The 21,799-nt window shown below is 41.2% G+C and overlaps 1 protein-coding gene across 1 annotated transcript in view; it reads right to left on the bottom strand.

Moving 5' to 3' along the window:
* plxnb1b (plexin b1b) overlaps positions 1–21,799 on the bottom strand; it is a 159,706-nt gene that overhangs the window by 17,231 nt on the left and 120,676 nt on the right. Inside the window, exons 10-23 of the mRNA XM_084726514.1 lie at positions 18,745–18,901; positions 15,634–15,742; positions 11,178–11,286; positions 7,998–8,957; positions 6,717–6,851; positions 6,484–6,606; positions 4,831–4,924; positions 4,508–4,674; positions 4,130–4,281; positions 3,315–3,420; positions 2,977–3,113; positions 2,527–2,703; positions 2,173–2,407; positions 10–252 (exon numbers count right to left, since the gene is read on the bottom strand). Of these exons, the coding sequence (XP_084582640.1) occupies positions 10–252; positions 2,173–2,407; positions 2,527–2,703; positions 2,977–3,113; positions 3,315–3,420; positions 4,130–4,281; positions 4,508–4,674; positions 4,831–4,924; positions 6,484–6,606; positions 6,717–6,851; positions 7,998–8,957; positions 11,178–11,286; positions 15,634–15,742; positions 18,745–18,901 (2,904 nt within the window). The remainder of the gene's footprint in view (positions 1–9; positions 253–2,172; positions 2,408–2,526; positions 2,704–2,976; positions 3,114–3,314; positions 3,421–4,129; positions 4,282–4,507; positions 4,675–4,830; positions 4,925–6,483; positions 6,607–6,716; positions 6,852–7,997; positions 8,958–11,177; positions 11,287–15,633; positions 15,743–18,744; positions 18,902–21,799) is intronic.

Here is a 21,799-nt window from a genome sequence, read left to right as displayed (position 1 = left end):
TCCTCTGACCTCCAGCTGGATGAAGCTGCCGGGGTTGTAGCGGTAGGCCTTCTGAGGTCCCTGCTGGCTCAGGGGCCGCAGGACGGGGTTGCGCTCGTAGGTGAAGCTCTCGGCGTTCAGACTGCTGAAATCAAAGCGTAGGTTGTCCAGCAGAAACTCTACTGTGACCTTTGACCCCCAGACGGAGGAGTCCACCATCGGAGAGCGACACAGGATGAGGGAAGAGGAGTTCACCACACAACGCTCCGTGAACTGAGGAGATGGGAAGTGAGGAAAGAAGACGTTTAATTAAGGAAGAAACCTGCTTAACCAACACACACACACACACAGACACACACACACACACACAGACACAGACACACACAGACACACACACACACACACACACACACACACACACACACACACACACACTTCTGAGGAATGGAGCAAGCAGAGTGGCTGCACCCTCACTTTTTGATTATCATAGTTTTCATTGTGTTGCATGTGGACAAGTCAGGACTAATGCTGGTGATGTCTGTTGGTGTCACCATGTCAAAAAAATAAATAAATAAACACAAAAAACCTAAAAAAAACACACATTTTGCCATTAATCATCTCTAAGGTGGTCATAAAAATCAGGCTGTCAGTCAGTCAGTCTTCTTCACGTCTTGACATGTTTAATATTGTCAGAAGGTAGGTGCACTCTCTCCAGCACCAAAGAGGAACTCAACAAACTGAATGATTACTTTTCTAACAACTGGAAAAAAAAACATCATACACACATCATACCAACCAGCATGTATTTTAATGAGAAATCTTAGTTTTTGAAACCGGTCAGCTCTCATTCCCACTGTCCTCTCCCACTGAAATAGCACATCCAACCAACAGAGGACTTGTAGGGAGTGAAGGCAATAAAATATAACGTCTGTACAGAACTACGGTTCATTTTAATGGACTTCATTGATGCCGAATTGATGACTGTTGACATTTGACCCCTTTTTACCTTGTGTTTTTAGAGTTATGTGTTTTTACACACACACACACACACACACACACACACACACACACACACACACACACACACACAAGAAAATATTAATATTTCATATTTATTAAAAGGGAGTTTGGTGTAATATTTCCCCCTGAGAGCGCAGGGAGCTTAATTAAATTAAATTAATTCTTAATTCATACTGCTGATACTGTATATTTCTAAACATTTTGTCACCACTACACAATCACAAGGTGACTGATAAAGTATGATAAGGTTGTTTGACTTTGGACTGGGAAACATATCAATATTACATCAACATATTGACTAGATATATTTTTGTGGATTTCAAAGATTGTTATATCATGATTTATCATAAGTGTTGTCTTGTTTGAAATGCTGCATTACAGTAAAGTGATGTCATTTTCTAAACTTACCAGACTGTTCTTGCTGTTCTATTTTTCACATTTACATTTTTATGAACGCACCAATAGTCGTCCCTACAATATTATTGTAATATTGAGATATCTGGTAATAAAAAGCAGTCATATATTTCCCAGCTGGATTGTTGGGTAGTTTAGTCTACAGCAAACATTATATTCTATAACATCACCCTCTGTTTGCATTATTGGAGAATTTATGGGATGTCATTTTAGAGAAAAAGTGTATATCGTATATCACAGCATAACCTAAAAATACTAGGATATTAATTATAAGCTATATGACCCAGCCACAATCTGATTTTGACTATTACTGGTTTGATTTATGGTTCAAATGTGTGTATTGATTAGTGATGTGGCTGATTAGGATAACTATCAGCCAGTTGTACTCAGTTGTTGTTGCTGTTGTTGCATACATCAGTATGCCATAAACGGCTGCTCTTTGTGTCATCAGGCCACAAACACAACTAAAATTTGGGTTTAATTCAAATTATATCCAGATGAGTTGCACAGCTTTGCAATTTATCTTGCTAACTCTTAAATAAATGCATTCTATACAGACAGAAGTAACATTTTATCTGTCACTCACTGCTGAAACTACAGAACACAATGAAAAACTCATATATTTTTAGATAATAGTGCAATATAAACTGAGCTTCATGATTGAAGGCTCCATTTTGCAGGAAATTGCAAAGTTTTCCTGCCACACTAATCTCACACTCACAATTTCAATAGTAATTAGGTGCCCATGTACACACAGACCTGTTTGATGGAGCAGAGTGGGTCTCCAGGACAGACAGGGTCAGGAACCATCCTCACTGGCCTTCCCAAACTCTTCTCACTGTCCTCCTCCTTCTCTCCACTCCTCCTCTTCCTCCTCCTTCTTTTCCTCCTTTTATTCTGGCTGATTGACTCGAAGGGAGAGACCGTGACCACCATGAGGGGGTTCTGCACCACGTCCAGGTTGTGTCCTGACACGTAGATCAGCCGACCGCCACTGCACAGAAAACAGAAAACTTTAATTTGACAGCACTTCAACTTTTGGCACCTGACAACTTTCAAAGTCAAGAACAAGAGATGAAGGGTGAGAGATGAAGGTCAGATTGTCAGACTCACTCCAGGAAGCTCTTTGTTGGCGTGGCGTGGGTGATGTTGGGGTTGTGAGTGTAGCGGTAGGTTGAGCTGTGGAGGTGGCGCTGGCTGGTGCCGTAATGCAGGGTGACCCGGTGATCTCCTGTCTTATTACTGCTGCCTGTCACACACTGAACACTGGACCTCTGCACCTCCGAGACTCTGAGGAGAGCAGGAGGAGACACACAGGAGGAGAGACTGATTAATAAACGATGTGATGCTTCGCTGACCCCACAGTCAAACTGTCTGTTCTCTGCTCCCCTCTGGCTCACAGAGGTCAGAGGTCACACTGACAGAGGGAGCGTTAAATAAAGTTGTGGAGAAAAAGAGCAGTATAGCAGTTTCTACATTAAAGTCGACTTTGAATCAAACAGACAGACCCTCAAACAATAAATCTGGTCAGAGTGTGTGTGTGTGTGTGCGAGAGAGTCTTACAGGTTACAGGGGACCCCTCCCACAGTGATGGTGAGGTCAGAGGGACGTCCTGTCAACAGGTTTCGGCCGGTGATGGTCAGTGACGTTCCCCCAGCTTTGGGCCCCCTTTCAGGAGACACCCCCATCACAAACGGGTCCTGAGAGGGAGGAGAGGATGGAGGAAGAAGATGAAAGAAACTGATGATTAACAAGCTGAAAGGGCATTTGAACTCATGTTGACAGTCTACAAATTTCTGGACAATGCTTTTGTTTTGTTCTGTTTTAGCCATTTGCTATGGGGGTAGCAGGAATGGATCAACAAAATCTTATTTACCATCATTAAATCTAATCTAATGTACCTGGTAGCTGAATGTCTGGCTGGACAGGCCAAACTCTCCTCCGCTCACTTTGACAGACACATGGCCCACCTTCTCTCCTCCACTGGCTTTGGTCCTGCACACAATCCTGGAAGACAAATCACTCTTAAGATAGCTGTTCTTAAAGAGGTACCACACACTTTAACATGATTTTCTGAGATGTAAACTGAATGATATGACTGTGCTGTGATGAAACGCATAAATGCTGGTGTTAATATTGACATTTCTTTCCCAATTGTTGGTTGAAAATGGCTCAACAAGCCATCCTGAATTTTGAAAAATCAGTGAATTGATCATTTCAGACTAATCTACGTCATGAAACACCTTTCACGTTAATGTAAAAACGTGAACATGCAGAATTCACATTATTCATGCGGTTTGCGCCACACAACGCAAATTTTTGAAATTGCACACAAATACACATGAGTTGAAAATATTCAACTTGACCGAAAAAGTCAAGTCCATCGTGGGGCTTTTGCCAAATGTTGTGTGGAGAGGACTGGGGTGAAGCAGAGACACACAGCTGACAGACAGCTGCTGAGAGCTGCATCACACACTACTTAGCCATGAAGCCACGCCCCCCTACAGTGGTTGTCCAGTGAACATCACACCTTGCCGCTTGCCCACTTTTTAGCATTTTCTAAAATTATGCAGTTAGGTTCAGAGCTAGGGGTGCAGCACCACTTCAATAAAACAGTCATTGTGTATGCATCCTAATTTAATTAAGGTGATAACTGAACAAAAAGAAATGAAAATAAAGACAACACTTGTGAACTCTACACAGCAGCAGTTTGTACCTGGAGGAGACCTCGTAGAGGCTGGGGGTGACAGTGCAGGGAACCCCAGCTACTGTCACAGAGTGGAGGATGTCTTCAGCCTTCTGGCCCAGGTTGGACCCGGAGATGGTCACTGTGGTGCCGCCTTCCAGCAGCCCAGACAGCGGCTCGATCTGAGGGAAGTCAGGGAATGATTCAATTTAAAATATACTTTCTGTATCTCTGTCTAATAACCATTCAAGTTCAAATTAATTCCTGTTTCAATTTAGAAAAAATGATGGTGAGAAAAGAGCACTGATCTTAAGTATGAAGATAAATTGTGACTATAAGCACCTCAAATGTTATTTTGTGTCTTCCACAGTAAAGAGGAAAGAGAAGAGGTCAAAGGTCAGTACTCACAGAGTGGATGACGGGGGCCGGGCAGGTCTGCTGTACAGGTTCACTGCATGAATCCGAATACAAGCAGCTGGCGTGAGCACCACCACACCACACACAGCCGTACTTGTGGTCAGCTGTGTGGCAGCGGCTGCAGTCAGAGCGGCCCACAGAGCAGTTATACAGAGTCACTGAGGACACAACAGACAGACAAGACAGACCGCATCAGTGTGGTTGTCTCTCGGGGAATAACAGCTGTACATTGAGAGCAGAAAAGCAGCAAGAGACTAATTAAAACTAACATGGCACAGTCTAACCTGGCTCTTAATAAAGAACTTTGACCTCACCGTATAGATCAGGAGAGCTGTCCACATGGAAGGTGTCCCTCCTCTTCACATACACCATGGCATTATACTCCTCCACTGGAGCAGAATATGTGTACTGAACAAACAAGAATGCATTCATTAAAAAACAACAACAACTAGTATTTATTACAGTCACAATATCAGATATCAGAGTAGACAGTTGAATCCTGCCTCAAAAGAAAAATTACATAGGTAGCACTTTCTATGAAGCTCCTGTATAAAATGCATTATAAGCATGTTCATAAAACATTATAATGCATTTACAGGGCTTTATGAAACTCTTTATACATTTTTATAATTGTGCATGACAACTTATAACAAGGATTATTAAGTATTGTAAGTGGTGGACATAATGTATTCTGAGTTCATAATTCTGTATAGCTCCTTGCCAAACAATGTGTGAAAGAGGAATCTGAGTCCTGGGTTATACAGGACACATTATATCTATCAGAACTTTAATCAGTTATAAAGACACAGAGAAATAACAGAGGAGAAAATCCAAGTTTATCAAATGGAATAATGATAAACTGATAAACTTACACAGTGCTGTCACTTTCCAAAGTCATGCTATTGCCTATTATTGATGTTTAGAAGACATTATTCCATTTCATTGCCTTAGAGTTTATAATCTGTTATGACATCTAAAACTGGACAAAGTTATGGCAGTCACACACGTCATTTATGACCTTATAATACTCTATAAACTTTGTTGTCTAGGTTGTCATGCATGATTATAAAACATTTAGGGTTTTATAAAACCTTGTCTTATGAATGTGCTTATAATGCATTACAGACATGTTAGCTTAAATTCATTTGAACAAGAGAGAGTCTAGTGAGCTTACATGTTAAGAAAAGCTTTATACAATTTCTAATAACCTCAGAAAGTCATGCTTGATGTCTTATAACATTATTCCATTTCAGGAAATTAGAATTTATAATCTGTTATGACAGGTTAGAGCAGTTCTCTCTGTGTCTTTATAACTGATTTAAGTTATGATAGTTACAATGTGCTTCGTAACCCAGGACTCAGATTCTTCTTTCAAACACTGTTGTCACTTTAGTGTGGAGGTATAAAGCATCATGAAGGCTGAACTTATAATATATTATGTCCACCACTTACAATACTTTATAAACCTTGTTATAAGTTGTCATGCATGGTTATAAAACATTTAGAGTGTTCTAAAACCTTATGAATGTATTATATTTTAAGAATGTGCTTATAATGCATTATAGACGTGACCTGTTACCGTAAATTCAAGGAAGAGTCTACTGAGCTTATATAAGATAAACCTTTATTAATCGTTGGAGGGAAATTCAGGTGTCGTAGCAGCAGCAACAACAGCAACGAGAGTGAAAGCAAATGCTTTGTAAGCTGAACTTATAATACACTATGTCAACAACTTATAATACTTTATAAGCCTTGTTATAAGTTGTCATGCATGATTATAAACATTTATAAACACATATATAAATAGTTTTGTAAAGCCTTATAAATTATATTACACTATACTATTATACTGTGTTACAAATGTGCTTATAATGCTTTATAGACATGATCTTCTTAGTAAGGGTTACCAATACATGTAGTGGATCTAAGTTTTCCACAGTGTCCCTGTGATTAGCGTCTGTCTGTACCTGGTGTAGCTGACAGGTGATGTCAAAGCTGGATGGATTTGTGTCATCAGTCTCCACGTAGGCGTCCACCACCACTGTCTGTCCCTCAATGACCAGCACACACTCGTAGTCCAGCTCTGTGTCCTGAACACACACAGACTTGTGTTTGTTAAAGGGATCACCAGCCAGGCAAACAGACGTGTGTTGAGGCTGAGTGTGTGTGTGTGTGTGTGTGTGTGTATGTGTATATATACCTGATAGAGGTGCAGGTTGTGAGCCAGTAAGGTGATCTTCCTTTCCACTCGGACAGGGAGTAGTGATGAACCCTGGACCTTCTCCACACAGGGACACGCTGAGGAGCCCCAGCTGACAAAGGAACCCTCATCCCCCTGTTGCCCAACACACACACACACACCCCATATAAACACACAAGTCTTTGTCTTGAGGCTAGAAGCTCATGGCTACATTATCTGCTACAAAGGTAACACACCTGAATCTCTGACTAAACGATCAGTGTTAGAGTTGCATTGTGGGTAATGTAGGTACCAAGTTTTGACTAGGTGTGTGTGTGTAGATGTGTGGAATAAAAAGACAATATTTCTGGTTCTGCTACATTGACTGATTTAAATTTTATTTTTTAAACTATCCATCACGAGTATGAATGTGTTATGAGTGCAATATTAAATGCTTTCAATATTGCTACATATTTGCCTTGTACTCACTATCATTTTGATACCGAAGATAAAAAAACAACAATAATAAAAAAAAAAAAATACCTATCATAATAGTACCTCAGGGTTCTGTTGTTGGCCCTTTGCTTTTCTCTATATATTTGTAACCGCTTGGCCACATTATACACTGGAATAAACCTACACTTCTACGCTGATGATACTCAGCTGTGCCAGACAACCATTCTCTAATTATAAATGTAGAGGCGTGGTTTTAATTGATGAAAATTTGGAAGATACTGGTCATCGGCCCCGCCTGAAACAGTCTGATCAAATAACAGTAACTCTTGATAACTGTGTGATTTCTCCAAGTCGAACAGTCAAGAATCTTGGTGTTACATTTGATCGAACCTTCTTTTAATAAGCTCATTAAAGAAGTATATTTTTCTCAAAGTGTTCAGCTCTACCATACGTACAGACAAGGATGTGACCCAGTGTGAGGAATATTGGATGTCACACACAAAAGCAGCATCCTCAAAGAAAAGCTTACAGTGAGAGTTTAAAAGTAACACCGAGCTGTAAATGCAAAAAAGGGAAAAAATATTAAAACAAAAAACAGCTGCTACAGCAGGCACTGGAGCAGCAGTTTTTCTTGAGATCAGTCTTGAAAGCAAAAGAAAACCAACAAAAAAGAAGACAGGTGTCAGACAGCAGAGGAAGATTGGGAAAACGGGGCAGACAGGGAAGCCTGTTGGAGCTTTGTTCCTACAGTCAGGAGGTGTGGGAGGGGAGTTGCAGCTTTGAGAAGAAGAGCAGAAGGAAGAAGAAGAGGAGAAGGAGGAGGAGGAGTGAGGCGGTTGAACCTACCGGGAGGAAGGCGTCGGCTGGATCATACTGGTAGTCCAGCTCTGAGTCAGTATCCAGTAGGTGGGGGTAAGATGGGGGGGCGTGATCAACCTCACCATCACCTGACAACACGGTGGCAGCTGAAAATGTGGCAGTGTCGTTTTCTGGCTGGACGGCGCTCTCAGCGTGAACATCTGTGTCTTCCTTCGGCCAGAGGAGCACCTCAGCGTCGGTGCCCGGGCCTCCTGCCTCAGTCTGGGAGTCTTGTGTGGGCTGTGCGGTGGGAGCTGGTGTCAGGTCCACATGGAGGGAAGGCTCAGAGTCGCCCGGTTCGCCCACAGGGAAGGGCGTGGGTAGGGGGAATCCAGAGGAGGCCGGGGTGGGAGGCTCTGCCACGCTTAAGGCTCCCTCGGCTTCTTGGGTGTCACGTGGGGGCGACGCCGTCACCACCTCCAGGGGGGAGGAGTCCGCTTCATGAGGCGGGAGGATCAAAGGCATCACAGGCTCCAGATCTCCACTTACACCATCAGCGATGGTGACGGGCGCCAAATCCATGGCTCCCGTGGCAATGCTGGGTGTAGCAGCAGGGCCTTCAGTGACGACAACAAGCTCTCCTGCATCAGTCTCTTCCTCCCTGGTGGTGACCTCTGGGGGTGGAGGAGGTGCCGTGGGTGCCGCTCTGGTCGGTGGCAGGGAGCTGGCTTGCTGAGGGGGCAGCGTGGTGGGCGGGGTGGTCGGCTCGGGGCTGGTGGGCGCAGTGGTGGTGGGTGGAGTGGTGGGTGCAGGAGGAGTGGTCGGCTCCTGAGTGGTTGCTACAGTGACAGGAGCTGCGGTTGTTGTTGTCGTAGGGGCAGCTGTTGTTGTGGGAGTTGTTGTGGTGGTTGTCATGGTGATGGTTGTCGGGGCGGCCGTTGTGGTTGTGGGTGTTGTGATGGCTTTAATAGGTTTGGAGGTGGGAGGAGCTGAGGTGGGGAGTTTAAACTGGGGCAGGGAGGAGGATGGGAGGGAGACATGAGGAGAGGGTGAGACAGAAATAAAAAACTAATGGACAAAGGAAGATGGAAGAAAAACAAGAACTGAACTTAAATGCAAAGTTAAACACATAACCTGCTGTTATTGTGTTAATGCAGCTTATGACACATGCATGATGTTTGTTACAGATTATGCCAGCTTGTACTGACATATGAAGCATTTATGGACACTGATGAATGTATGTAAAAATACATCAGGCTGGGAACCAGACTGATCTATCGAGCTGATGTTTTTATTTGTGAATTAGTCTGCAGGTGCCAGGCTAAAGAGCAAAACTTTGACCACTTATCTACTTACCAGGTTCTTGTGAATCAGAAATACTTCTGTCAAGTACTCGGTGCAAACTAATTAGACACATTCAAGTGCTTTTAGACCAAGGAAGTGCCATAACTGACCCAGTAACCGAGGCTTTGTTTTGATACCCCTAAAATGAGCGACTGAGAAAATATTTTACTCTTATTACAGCTCTCTGACTTATTGGTATCCTGTGGCACTTTGACCTCTTGTAGTGCTATGGAGTAGTTTTGTAAGGACAAGGATGCACAAGTAAGAGCCACTGACTCACTCTCATTCCACTGCACAGTACACATCCACTGAGCCAGAGGGAAACAGCATGTAAAGCCTGAATATTTTTACATCTAACGTGGTGACTTGAGGATTTAATTTCAGCCACTCTAGGTGTGGTGATTGTTAGAACAGTGGAAAGACTAACAAAGGTGTTTAGGCGAGTTTTATTTTGTTTTTCTGATGAATCCTGAATTCAGAAGGTGTACAGTTGTTGTTTGCACACATCTCCCAGCTGGAACTTGGGAGAAAGTTCAAACACACACACACACACACACACACACACACACACACACACACACACACACACACACACACACACACACACACACACACACACACACACACACACACACACCTGCGCAAATATATCTGCCATCACCAGTTGATGGGTGGCTGGTTAGAAAATTCTAACATACCACCTAACCAGCATGTTCTGAACCCCAGTTTTGTACGTACAGGACTCTGCTGTCAAGTTATAAATAATAAGTATGCAACTCTGTGTAGATTTCCAAAATAAAGGCACTGAAACTACTCAGCTAGGTTTAGGAGAAGATCATTACGTTACATATATGTACGCAACTTAAGTATGTTACATAAGTTAACAAGGAATACTTTATCATCTCAGCAATTTAAAGACACCCTGTGAAGGTTCTGAAGTCTATGAGTGCTACTGACCAATATTTTTAAGAGTGGGTCCCTGTTTTTTTGTATCTCAGGGATGGGCACGAGGACACATGTATCTACAGTATGAAACAATAAACATCCCGGGGAAAGAAGTCAACTGCTCTCTGCTTTTTCAATGATATAAGAGGAAGTCCTTGTTAGATCACCAGAATTCACACTATATGTTTTGGTAAGAAACACTAGCTGCTAAAGATTTGCAATTCTGATTATTTTCAGAAAATGGGAAGTATAGCTGAATATCTGCGAGACTCTATGAGGCGTTTGTACTCCATATCTATGGCAGTGCTAGACTCTCATGAATGCAGCACCAAAGACAGCTGAAGAGCTTGGATTCAGTGTTATTTGTGCAACCAATAAACAAAAATTGAGTTCACTAGCTACTCATTTAGGTTCAAAATATTATGTGTTAAAGGATGGGTCCCTTTTTGGGTTTTCTGTTTTTATATCATTCTGTAGCTTCCCAGTAGTCTACCTTATGTACTCAAATCTGAAGGAGGTTGAGGGAGGGCAGGGCATCAGCGCTTTGACCTACATCATCACTTTTTACTAACAGCTTAGTGGGAGTTTTCATTTGAAAAACCCCAGAAAAAGATACAGTTGGAGTCGCCCTTTAATCTGGATGTTTTAAATCATCTAAAGGTAAGATGAGGAATGGAGAATCCAGCATGTAAATCCTAATCCAATCCACAAAGCTTCATTCAGAATCCATTCTGATCTACTGTATGTTTGCCTCTATGGAACGTGCAACTTGTCAGGCCTCTTACATTTAAACTAAACTACTTTTTTATAACAACATGATACCTTTAAGAGCATTTTCAACTTTTCAGTGTTCATTGTAAATTGATCACACACCAGCCAAAGAACTTAATACTTGAAGAGCACAAGCATTTGACCTCTCAGTGAGTCTGAGTGACTTACATGTTGGTTGTAAATGATCACCCCCTCCTCACAGGTGGGCTTGTGGGTACACAAGTGCTGGTGAACGCACCAGTTACAGCCCCATCGGCTCAACACACAACCACGGCACCTGCACACAGAAAGAACAGCATGTGCAGGTTAGAGACAAGGAATAATAGTCTCTGTGGAAGGTAGGACTCGCAGCAAGGTGACAAAGACAGCAGCGGGAGAGGAAAACAATGAGTCAGGGTTAGGAGCTATGAAGAGAACATGGAGAGAGGTCTGATAGAAACAGTGGGTGCTTTTTATCTGCAAGTGGGAGAAGAGAAGGAGAAGGATATTGAGCTACTGTAGCTTGTATCACACAGAGTAATCCAATTGCAGCCAATCTGGCCCCAGTGGTAAGAAAGGTCAGCAATCTAATTGAATTGAGCCTCAGTTTCTTATCAGAGTGGTGGGAAGGGCCGCCATGCACACGCAGAGGCTGAGAGACCAGGCATGTCTGGAAACAGTGAAGGAGATCGGGGAGGATACGAAGCAAACATCGGACACACTGACGCTCAGAAAGTTTTCATCTGATTTGCAGAGGGCTCATAATTATTTATTTTCTATATTTCATCAAAACAAAGCAGCTTTTTAATGAAATTTAAATTATTTTTAGGGTACTAAATTTCTTTTTTTGTTTTTACACATTTACTGATGATATCCAGTCATATTTTTAACTTGTCTGATTGTCTTTTACTACATTTGGTCCATTTCAGGGCTCCATTCTCACTGAATGATGAAATGATAAAGAAGCTGTCTGCCTTCTCTCCAATATAACTGGACTAGATGGCACAAGTCCTGAGGTGCTCCAAGTGCTAAAACAAATAAAAAAAAAAAAAAACAACAACAACAACAACAACAACAACAACAATAATAATAATAATAATAATAATAATCCACAGACCTTGATGTGAGCAATTTCATGTAGAAACTACTTTCTTTCTGCAGGAGAAGCTACAGGGACTACTTTCTTTCTAATAGACAGAAAGTAGTTCCTACAGGAAACTGCTCATAACAAGGTCACTTGACCTTGACACTGGGTTTGAAATGTTCAAATGTTTTTTTGGTGCTGTGAGCACCACAAGCCAAGTGCCACTTAGTCCCATAATACTGAAGAAAAGTCAGACATCTCTACAACCGATATCTCCAAAACTCTGCAACTCACACCAAAACTACTGAAATGGATAAACAGCACTACAGGTCAGAGGAAAAATGTGTACTTTTGATTTTGTGGTGAACTTTCATTTTAACAGCAGTCAGAAAGAGCAAGCAGGAGGTGCTGGTAACTGCAAGATGATTATACAGTCAGAAAAAATACCTGTCATCTCACAAGAGTGTCGGAGCAAAAGCTTCACTTGGTGGTTATTTATTTATTTTTGTCTCAAGTGGATTTATTAAGTTTTGGGGGTTTTGTGAGCACACAAATAACAAACAGCTCAGCAGAAACATAGGCCCGCACGATCAGCATTAATAATAGTTAGAAAAATACATAGGTGCTTTTTAGAAAAATAAATAGTTAAAATAAAATCCAAATATTACAGCCAAAGTTCAGATGACAAAGGGTGAATTGTAATTGCAATATCATAAGCAAAAAGGTTGCATGGGGACAGATCCACAATCAGTCAAATACAATGTTTGCCAGTATTGAAGCTACCGTGGAGTTGGAAAAGCGGAGGTATGGAGTGCATATTTTCATGAACTGTCCTTTGGATGAGTGGAGTAGGCATGTCAAGTATTCAAGAGGAAAACATTCCAAGATTATCTCATGCCAGTTTGTTTTGGAACGAGGTTTGTTATTTCTCCGTGATAAAAAGATATTCTTTCTAGCAGCATATGCAAGGATACTGTACAGTCTGCAAGTACCAACAATTAGATCTTGACTCGGAGGCCCAAGAACTACTAGAATACTAGAATCAGCCCAGAGGCTTTTTTTCATCTGTAGTCCCTGATTACATACTTGTGTTTTTAGTTTTTAAACCTATAAACATGTTTGCAGTGACATTTAAAATAAGATATGGTGGCAACAAACATTTTTTCAAAACTATAGACTCAGAAACTCTTTGAATGAATACAGTTGTTATTTGGGGCTGTTTTCACAGGGTTTATCTATGCTGCTAAATGCTATCAGACAACAAAATATTGCACATTTGTCATTCATGACAGAGCATGACTGCTATACACAGCTCTAACAATTTCATGGGACAGATTATGAGATTATGAGACAGGCTATTATTTGCTTTTGAACCAGCTGAAAGTTTCTCCTTGGTGATATTTTTATATTTTAGCTACATTTCAATTTTTAATGAAGTACACCAAAGTCCAATAATCAAAAGTCCTGAACCGCTTGTACAAACAGGTTTGTTCTTCAGTGGCATGTACAAGTTATTAAAAAAGAATTTGCGGCATTCAACAAATTTTTCATCCTTACGAAAAGGTATGAACAAAATTCCTGAGTGGTACAGGCCTGTTGGCCTCACGTACAGATACTGTAGTCTACCTGTCTTCCAAAGGGGGATGACAAATTAACATTACCCTCCAGCAATGTTTTAAAGTATGTCTGCTATGATTAATATTTTTCCCATTTGTGAAGTTAAAAAAGGGTCTGAAAGCACATGTACTGTTTCAGCCTCACTGAGACACAGACATCTCATCCCTGCAGTAGTGGAATGTGAAAACAAAAACTCAGTATAGTCAAGTTCAGACATTGTAAGGGACAAGAACACAGATTTTGGGTTGAGAGGATACCTTCTGTTCAGCATATTATCATCATGGCCAATTTACTGAGAGGTTTCAGTTGTTTTGTTTTTATGATTTTACTGCCATCTGATCAGTTCAGTAGCTGTTAAAATTCCCAGCTGCCTCAGGGTCTTTGTGCAGGTCGCTGTCCAGGTGAACATCCACTGCTACACCTGAGAGCGAGACATCAGTCTGTGTAATGCCATCGTCCATCTCTGTGACGTCACATCTGCTTGACTGCACGCCATCTGTGGACCACCTTCCTGTTCATAGAGCTAATTTAGCATTTAAACATCATGTCAGACATTTTTTTTCTGTATTTCTGTCACAGTAAGGTGTGACGACTGACAGTGCTGAGTTTGTTGTAGGGTAGGACAATTGAACAAAGATACTGGTCCATCACCAGTTAGTTTTTGGGCAAATTGGATTTTTGTCATTTTATTTTGCTTATTTAATGGTTGGCAGAGTGAGAATCACTGCTCAGGCTCAGTGACATGCTCTCATTCAGTGGCACAGGACACACGATGAGTTAAACAGCCTGCAGTCAGAATATTTTCACAGCTAACTCGGTGAATTAAGGGTTTATTTTTGACCAAACCAGAATTGCTGATTGTTGAAAGAGTGGAAAGACTACCAAAGAGGGTTTTGATGAGTTTCACCTTGTGTTTCTGTGGAGTCTGAGTGAAATGTGCTTATTACAGTGAGCTAACAAGGTAATTAAACTCCTTTTGGTTCAGTAAAAGGGAGAAACTTGGATTCAGAAGGTGTACTGTTGTATCTTTCTGTTGAAGAAGGAAAAGGAAAAGGAAGGACAATCTTTCATTTCTTGACACTGATTTTGTTGTGATTCTTGGACGCAGCTAACGTAACATAGCAAACTTGCACACATCTCCAAGCTGAGACACGGGAGGATGAGAGGAAGTGGGAGGGGGGAAGAATATATCGACAACTGCCAGCTGATTGGCTGACAGGGGCCGGTTTATAAATTTCAACATATGTCTATATGTCTATAATACCCTATTATGTTACTGTGTGCTGATCAACACCAGGACAGACGGTATCTGCAGCCTTATATGGCAGTTTAGTGAAGGCAGTTCTGCTAATGATCAAATCTTACAGACGCATCCACAGTTGGTTTTCATCAACCTGAAACTTTACAGCAGGTTTGTGAACATACGAGGGTTTGGTGAATCCCAACTTGGAGGTTTAGGATAAAAATCTGAAAAGCATGAGGCCTGATGTCTTCCACCTGTCATATGAGGGAGATCTATCCCGGACAAAGCCAGTCAGTGTGCTGTTGTGTTTACAGTTAAATCCAGGCTCAAGGAGCACAGCTGAGCCATGTGATGAGCAGATGTACAGATGGAAAGACTACTGAGAGAGAGTGAAGGGCAGGAGACAGGTGCCTGCAGCCTTTATAGGCATACGCTGATTATATATATTCTTGGATATATGGACCTGAAAGAATGACTGGCTGAATTATAGGAGAGTATTTAAAGTGTGGGGTCACAACTTAGTAGACATGAATTAACAAGTGAGAACAAATGGAAGAACACAGACACAAGACAGACAAGTGAACTGATGGAAAGACAAAGACTGAGGAGGGTGTGAAATGGAAAACAACAGTCTCTGATTGAGAACAAGACTCAGGAGGACACAGGAGAGCAGAGCAGATAAATCATCAGCGGTAACTCACGGCATGCTGCCAGACAGCTGCTTAACAGCCGTACAGTCGTAGAAGGTGAAGTCCCTCGCTGTGACGGTGACGTCGCCGAAGCGAAGAGACAGGGTGACTGTGACAAAGTCTGAGGAGAACAAAACACAGAGAGGAAGAGCTGAAAACAAGGCAGAGTGACATCATGTTTCACCTGAGCCGAGCGAGCAGCTGAGCCTCGGAAAATATTTGTCCAGGCTTATTGTCTCTGCTTCAGTGGGTATGAGAACGGGATGAGTACGATGGTTCTCAAAACACAGGGAGAGGATGTGGGAGAAGGTTTGCTCCAGACAGCCAAAGCACAGAGGACTAATAGGACACATGTGCACCCTGAATCCTCAGTCTAAAGACTGCAGACATAAACACAGCGGGGTTCAAGACTCTGAGGCTTCCCTTCTATTAAACACATGAACAACAAGGAAGTAAAATTCAAGCACTTTCAAGGCACCTAAACCAAAAATTTTCAGACTCTTGAAAGATTTTAGCAATCGATGCATGTGTTGCTATTTATTTTACCAGCTGTTCACACTAAAGGAATAGTTCAGATTTTCGATGTATTTATAGTCAGTGTATTAGACTATAAGTAGATGGCAGTCAGCACACCCCCATTACAAGAAGCAGAGAAAGGAACTAGAAGCTAGACAATGTAATGCTGTGGACAGGGTCAGAAGGAAAAGGTATTTTAGCCACTTAGAAAAGGTCCACCTGAAAAAAATCAATATCACTTCAAGACTTTGTTATATTTAGAATGTTTTTACCGCTTTACAGCCATCTACTGAAGCTCATACACTGACTATCGACTACAACCTCAAACAACCCCACATCAAATAATCTGAACTCTCTCTTTCATTTCATTTAAATGTATGTTTTGATCATGCTTGTTCATTTTTCAGAGAACTTATCTGGCTATGAATGGCAAATATGACAACAGGACTGTTTAATTAAAAAAAAAAAGATTTTTGCCTTATGTGAGGGATTAAAACACCAGATAACAGTGAAAATCAAGTTTTTTTTTCAAGGAATACAGTCAGATTCAAGTATATTTTCAAGACAAGCCCTTTGTTTTAAAGCTGCATGAGGCTGCACTGTATGGGTACACTGGATAAAAAAAAGGAAAATTAAGAATCAGGGAACAGGTTGACATTGAAATGCTCTTCATTATATCCACACTTTGATTTTGACTGATAAGATAATATGGATTCAATTTTGGCTTATTTTATTTCATTATTTCCATTTTTAGGTATACATCATTTCTTGACACATGAGGACAACCAGGTCTGAATACACTGTGGACCTGCAGACAGCCAAGACTTTTTTTGTCTAACTTATAAACCCATGTTCTGTGTCAAAGATGGGTCCAGTATTGAGTGAGAGCGCAGCAGCCAGCAGCCGTGAAATGGACTGCAATGTCATCCTTGGGGAAAACTGTACATTGTTTAAGTGTGTCCACTGAAAGTGTTTGTTTTACCACTGACAGGCTCAGATTGTTATTCTAAGTGCCTGACAGCGCTATGGAAAGGATCCCCGCAGAGACAGAGCTTTTTTTATAGAGTAAGATCCTTTTTTTAAAACCAGAAACAGATGATTTATTGCTCCCGCCAAAGTCACCAGACTCCCTTTTAGAACCAGTCATTTGATCATCGTAAAAGACAAAACAGAACCAAAATAAAACTCGCCAGAAAGGTCTTAGTTTGTCTTTTCACTGGTCAAACAATCACTAACTCTGATTTAGTAAAAACAAAACCTTTAATTCACAGAGTTAGATGTGAAAATATCTGGGGAGGAGCAAGAGGGAGGTCAGACATGAGAGAAGCAGGAGAGGAGAACCGGAGTGTAGAGCCAGAATATTTTCACATCTAACCGAGTGATTTAAGGAGACCAGAGTTGGAGATAGTTGGAAAAGTAGAAAGATGAAACATGATGATTTTGATGAGTTTTATTTTGTTTCTGATGAGTTTGACTGAAAAGTCCTTTACAACGATAAAATGACTGTTTCTGTAGGTGGTGTCTGGTGGCTTTGGAGAGAGCATTAATCAGCTGTTTCTGAAACAAAATGTCTCTGTAGGGATCCTTTCCTTCATGTTGTCAGACACTTAGAACAACAATCTAAACGTGTCAGTGGCAAAAACAAACACCTTTCAGTGATATACTTTGACAATTCACTCAATATTGGACCAGTTACAAAAATTATTGTCACCATTAGTCACTTAAGATGCAAAGATATGAGACAATATGTTCTGGATTGAAAGTAAAACTGTATGATGAAGTCCACTCCAGAAGTTTTGTTTAACAGGCAGCAATGAGGAGAGAATCTGATTTTCCAACTTAAAAGGCAACAGTTGCCCTCACAGGCCCTCGGCTCTGTCTTTTATTAAGTGAGCGCTGCCACTAACCCTCTTTAAGTAAAGGTAAGCCACGGCTAGATCCTTAAATACAGCCTGTGTGTCCGTATCTGAGTAAACCCCCCCAGGCTGATTCTGCCTGAGCTCTGCACCCTGAGAACTACAACAAGCTGTGAGTTTCAGGAATGCAGGCATGGGAACCAGCATGTGTGTGTGTGTGTGTGTGTGTGTGTGCAAGTGTATGAGCGAGAGAGAGATACACACAAACACATACAAATCATGTGAATGTTTGGGTGAGTGTGACCTCTGTAGAAGCTTAAAATTTTCTGTACAAGCCCTTTTAATCATTGCCATGAACTAACTGTAACAAACAAGCTGCTCTCAGCACGCAAAACAATCAGGCAAACCAAACAAAACAAATCACATATCACAGCATAGAATCACTAGATGAAATAGATTTATGCTTTAAAATACAGATTATATCCTGCTGTGTAAGATGGCTTACAAAAAATGGATTGTGTTAGCCTACATTCATGAGCACAGGGAGGGAAGTGTATATGTACGGTATGTGTGCCATTCAATCACACACATACAGAAACACACACATGCACAAAGATTAATCTCATTACAGAATGGAGCCAAATCCTCTGGACCTGAAGTTGAAAAGTTCAAACCAGTAATTAAACTCTTGCTTCATCAGCTTTGTTGCAGGAACAACAAAGAGTCGGGTCTGGGGTTACCACACACTCACCCTGTCCTGGAGGCACCATGGGTACTTGGCTGGGGTCGGGAGAGTGGCAGGTGACCCCGCTCTCGGTGATGATGGCAGGACTGTGGCTATCCTGGAAGAAGCAGGAGTAGGACTCATCTTTCTCCAACACTGGGAGTCCTGGGACTGACAGAGACACCTGTGGAAAGATAGAATATGATTCAAACTGCTGGAAGATGACTTCAGACAGATACAGCAGGTCTGCTGATCATAAGGTTGGCGGTTCGATCCCCAGCTACTTCTGTCCATATGTTGAAGTGTCTCTGGGCAAGACACTGAACCCTACAAACACCCTGTGTGGAAGCTTGCTGCTATTAGTGTATGAGTGTGTGCATGAAAATGGACAAATGATTGACAGCAACCTTGGAAAGCACTTTGGATAGAGGCACTATATAAAAGGACCGTTTAGAAGTCCATATGGCATCCATGTTCGCAGATTAGACATCACCCACATCTAAACCACTATGTGCTACAATGCAGTTTCTTTCTGTCCTTTTACAAGGTAATTTGACATCAAATATTGATACTACAGACTACAGACCACCCGTTAGTTAGCTAGTTTATATTAATAATATCTGTCATAATTTCAAATACTGAAAGTACCATCTGTATGTAGATGACAAAGTCATGTAGTCTTGTGTCTCTACCGCAAAGATATGCACAGACTGATTTTAAAACCCTGCAGCATGCCTTATTGGATGTTTTGAACTCAACCAAAATGAAAAACAGGACTTTATTTTCCACCCTGAGCACACAAAGGTTCAGACCCTCTCTATCAATACTCTTAATTGTGTCTCTATTCAGTCTGCTGATAATTACAAATGGGAATTTGACTGGACAAAAGTCTAAATTTTAAACACCATATTGATTGTCTTGCAAAGACATTAAAAGTCAAACTGGGCTTTCTGTGCAAACAAAAGTCCTGTTTTTCCATGTCATCTAGAAACCGCTGATCTTTTTCTGCCTCTGATTGATTTAGGTGATACTGTTTACAGGTTTGCCTTTCAGTCCACCTTGTCCAAACTTGACTCCCTTTCAGGACCCATGGCTGCACCTTATACAGCATGGTAGGATGGACATCCTTCCCTTTCCAGAGGGTACAACTCTGGTACAGGTGATGACTAATGACTAGTGATGATTAAAAAATGCCAAATATATAAAATTAGATCTCAAAATCATGAAAAAATGAGCAATTTTCTCTGCACTGAAATGCTCGGGGGGTGTGTTGGCTCTGCTGTCTCAGTGTCGGACACCACTACGACCTGAGTGACAAATGCTCCATCTAGCAGTTTTATTGGATTTATACAGACATTCTTGAGCAACCAGAGCCAGAGGATGGTGACCCATAAACTCTCTAATTTTCTCAGTCTGCGACAGGAAGGTATTTTTTCTCTTCATGGTGTGGTTGTTGGAACTGAAGTGAGTAGTAATGACCATCTGATTTGGACTGAAAGAGTTGCTGAAGGTACATTTGTGATTGACTGTTTGGGGGCGGGTGGGGCTTATATAGCGTTAAGAGGACAATAGCTTTGTTGCGTTACCAAGCCATGTTTCAGGTCCGTCCAAAAAATCCTGCACACAGAAATCATGACCAACACTTTAATGGTCTAACTCCACTATTCAGAAATACATAGTTCTCAGTCTTGAGACCCTTGTCTCTTTGAATGATTTTAACCAAAGAATAATGGATTTAGTCACCACTAGCTGCAGTTGCTTCAATTAACTAAGAACCACATGGCTAAATATTGTTGCCTTGCTGAGGTACTGTATTTTATTATGTAATGTATTTTCTGTTGTGCTGTTGTGATGTGATATTAAAATGCTGCTACTTGACCCAGTCTTTCCTGGGCCAGAAGACAACCAGCATCCAGCAGCAGACTGAAGCATGGAAAAACACTGTATAGAAACAGAATAAGAGCACGCATGCAGCAGGTGGAGTTATTGGACAGAAATTTCTGCATTACTGAGTCCTCACCTGTGCCGTCGTAGAGGACAGTGAAGGTCATAATGACAGTAAGTGATTAAACTGTCTGAACACATAAATCTGATCCGCTCACTTGTAAATGTCAATGTGAAATAATTCGATTTGAAAACTAAATTAGATTCCCCTGCTCCAGGAGCATGAATCATGCTGATCAAACTCCTTGACTATTTATTATAGTTTGGTATTTTTACTTTGGCTGTACCGCTCTTCTTCTCATTCATGGGCTGTTTCTGCACTGCAGCTCCCAGATATCATCAGTCAGTCAAGCAGTGTGACCTCCACAGTGATGTGTGTCCTTGGATTTTCTGGATGATGATGTTTGTGTAAGTGATGTTTCTTGGATTGTCTGTTCAGCAGCGGTGGTTGTTAGTGTTCATGTCAGAGCTGAGACTCAAACATCAATATGTTCTAGACAGAAATGTGCTGTCAAGTTACTAGCACTGGTCTGGTCTGGTTTGTTGACTTATTTACTTATTCTTTGATCAAATAATTCCTTATTTAAATCAGTAGTTTGCCTATTTTGTTTGATTTTATATAGAGAACATCTTTGTAGGGTGCTTGTTCATTTTGGTACTGGTGCCAAAACTCTGTGGTTCACTTAATTCAAAACAAACTCATCACTTCCTGTGTGAGCTTTTTACCACACACTTTATTCCAAAGAGAAATCTAAACTATAGTTTAAATGGAGCAATGAAGAAAATTCCCAGAGCATAACACTCATTGAGAAATTATTCTTCTATGAATTATTAACATTTGAAACATTAAAGCAAGTGTACAATTAAAAGCTGTATAAACTGTGTTGGCAAATAGTCCAACAGTTTATGAACAATGATTTCTCAATGCACAATTACATGGAATTCAAGCATTTCACCATCTAAAATCATAATATCATTACAAGTTTCAGAGAATCAAGAGAAATCTATGCATCTGTCATCCAGACAACGTCTTTTTCACAGATGTCCCTCCTTATTTCAGCAAGACAATCCCAAGATGCATCCTGCACATGTTGTAACAGCGTGTCTTCGTAGTGAAAGAGTTCAGGTCCTAGACTGA

This window comes from Lutjanus erythropterus, chromosome 2 (assembly GCF_056507025.1).
Source record: "Lutjanus erythropterus isolate fLutEry1 chromosome 2, fLutEry1.hap2, whole genome shotgun sequence".
Taxonomy (NCBI): Eukaryota; Metazoa; Chordata; class Actinopteri; order Lutjaniformes; family Lutjanidae; genus Lutjanus; species Lutjanus erythropterus.
This window is presented reverse-complemented; position numbering and strand designations above follow the sequence as displayed.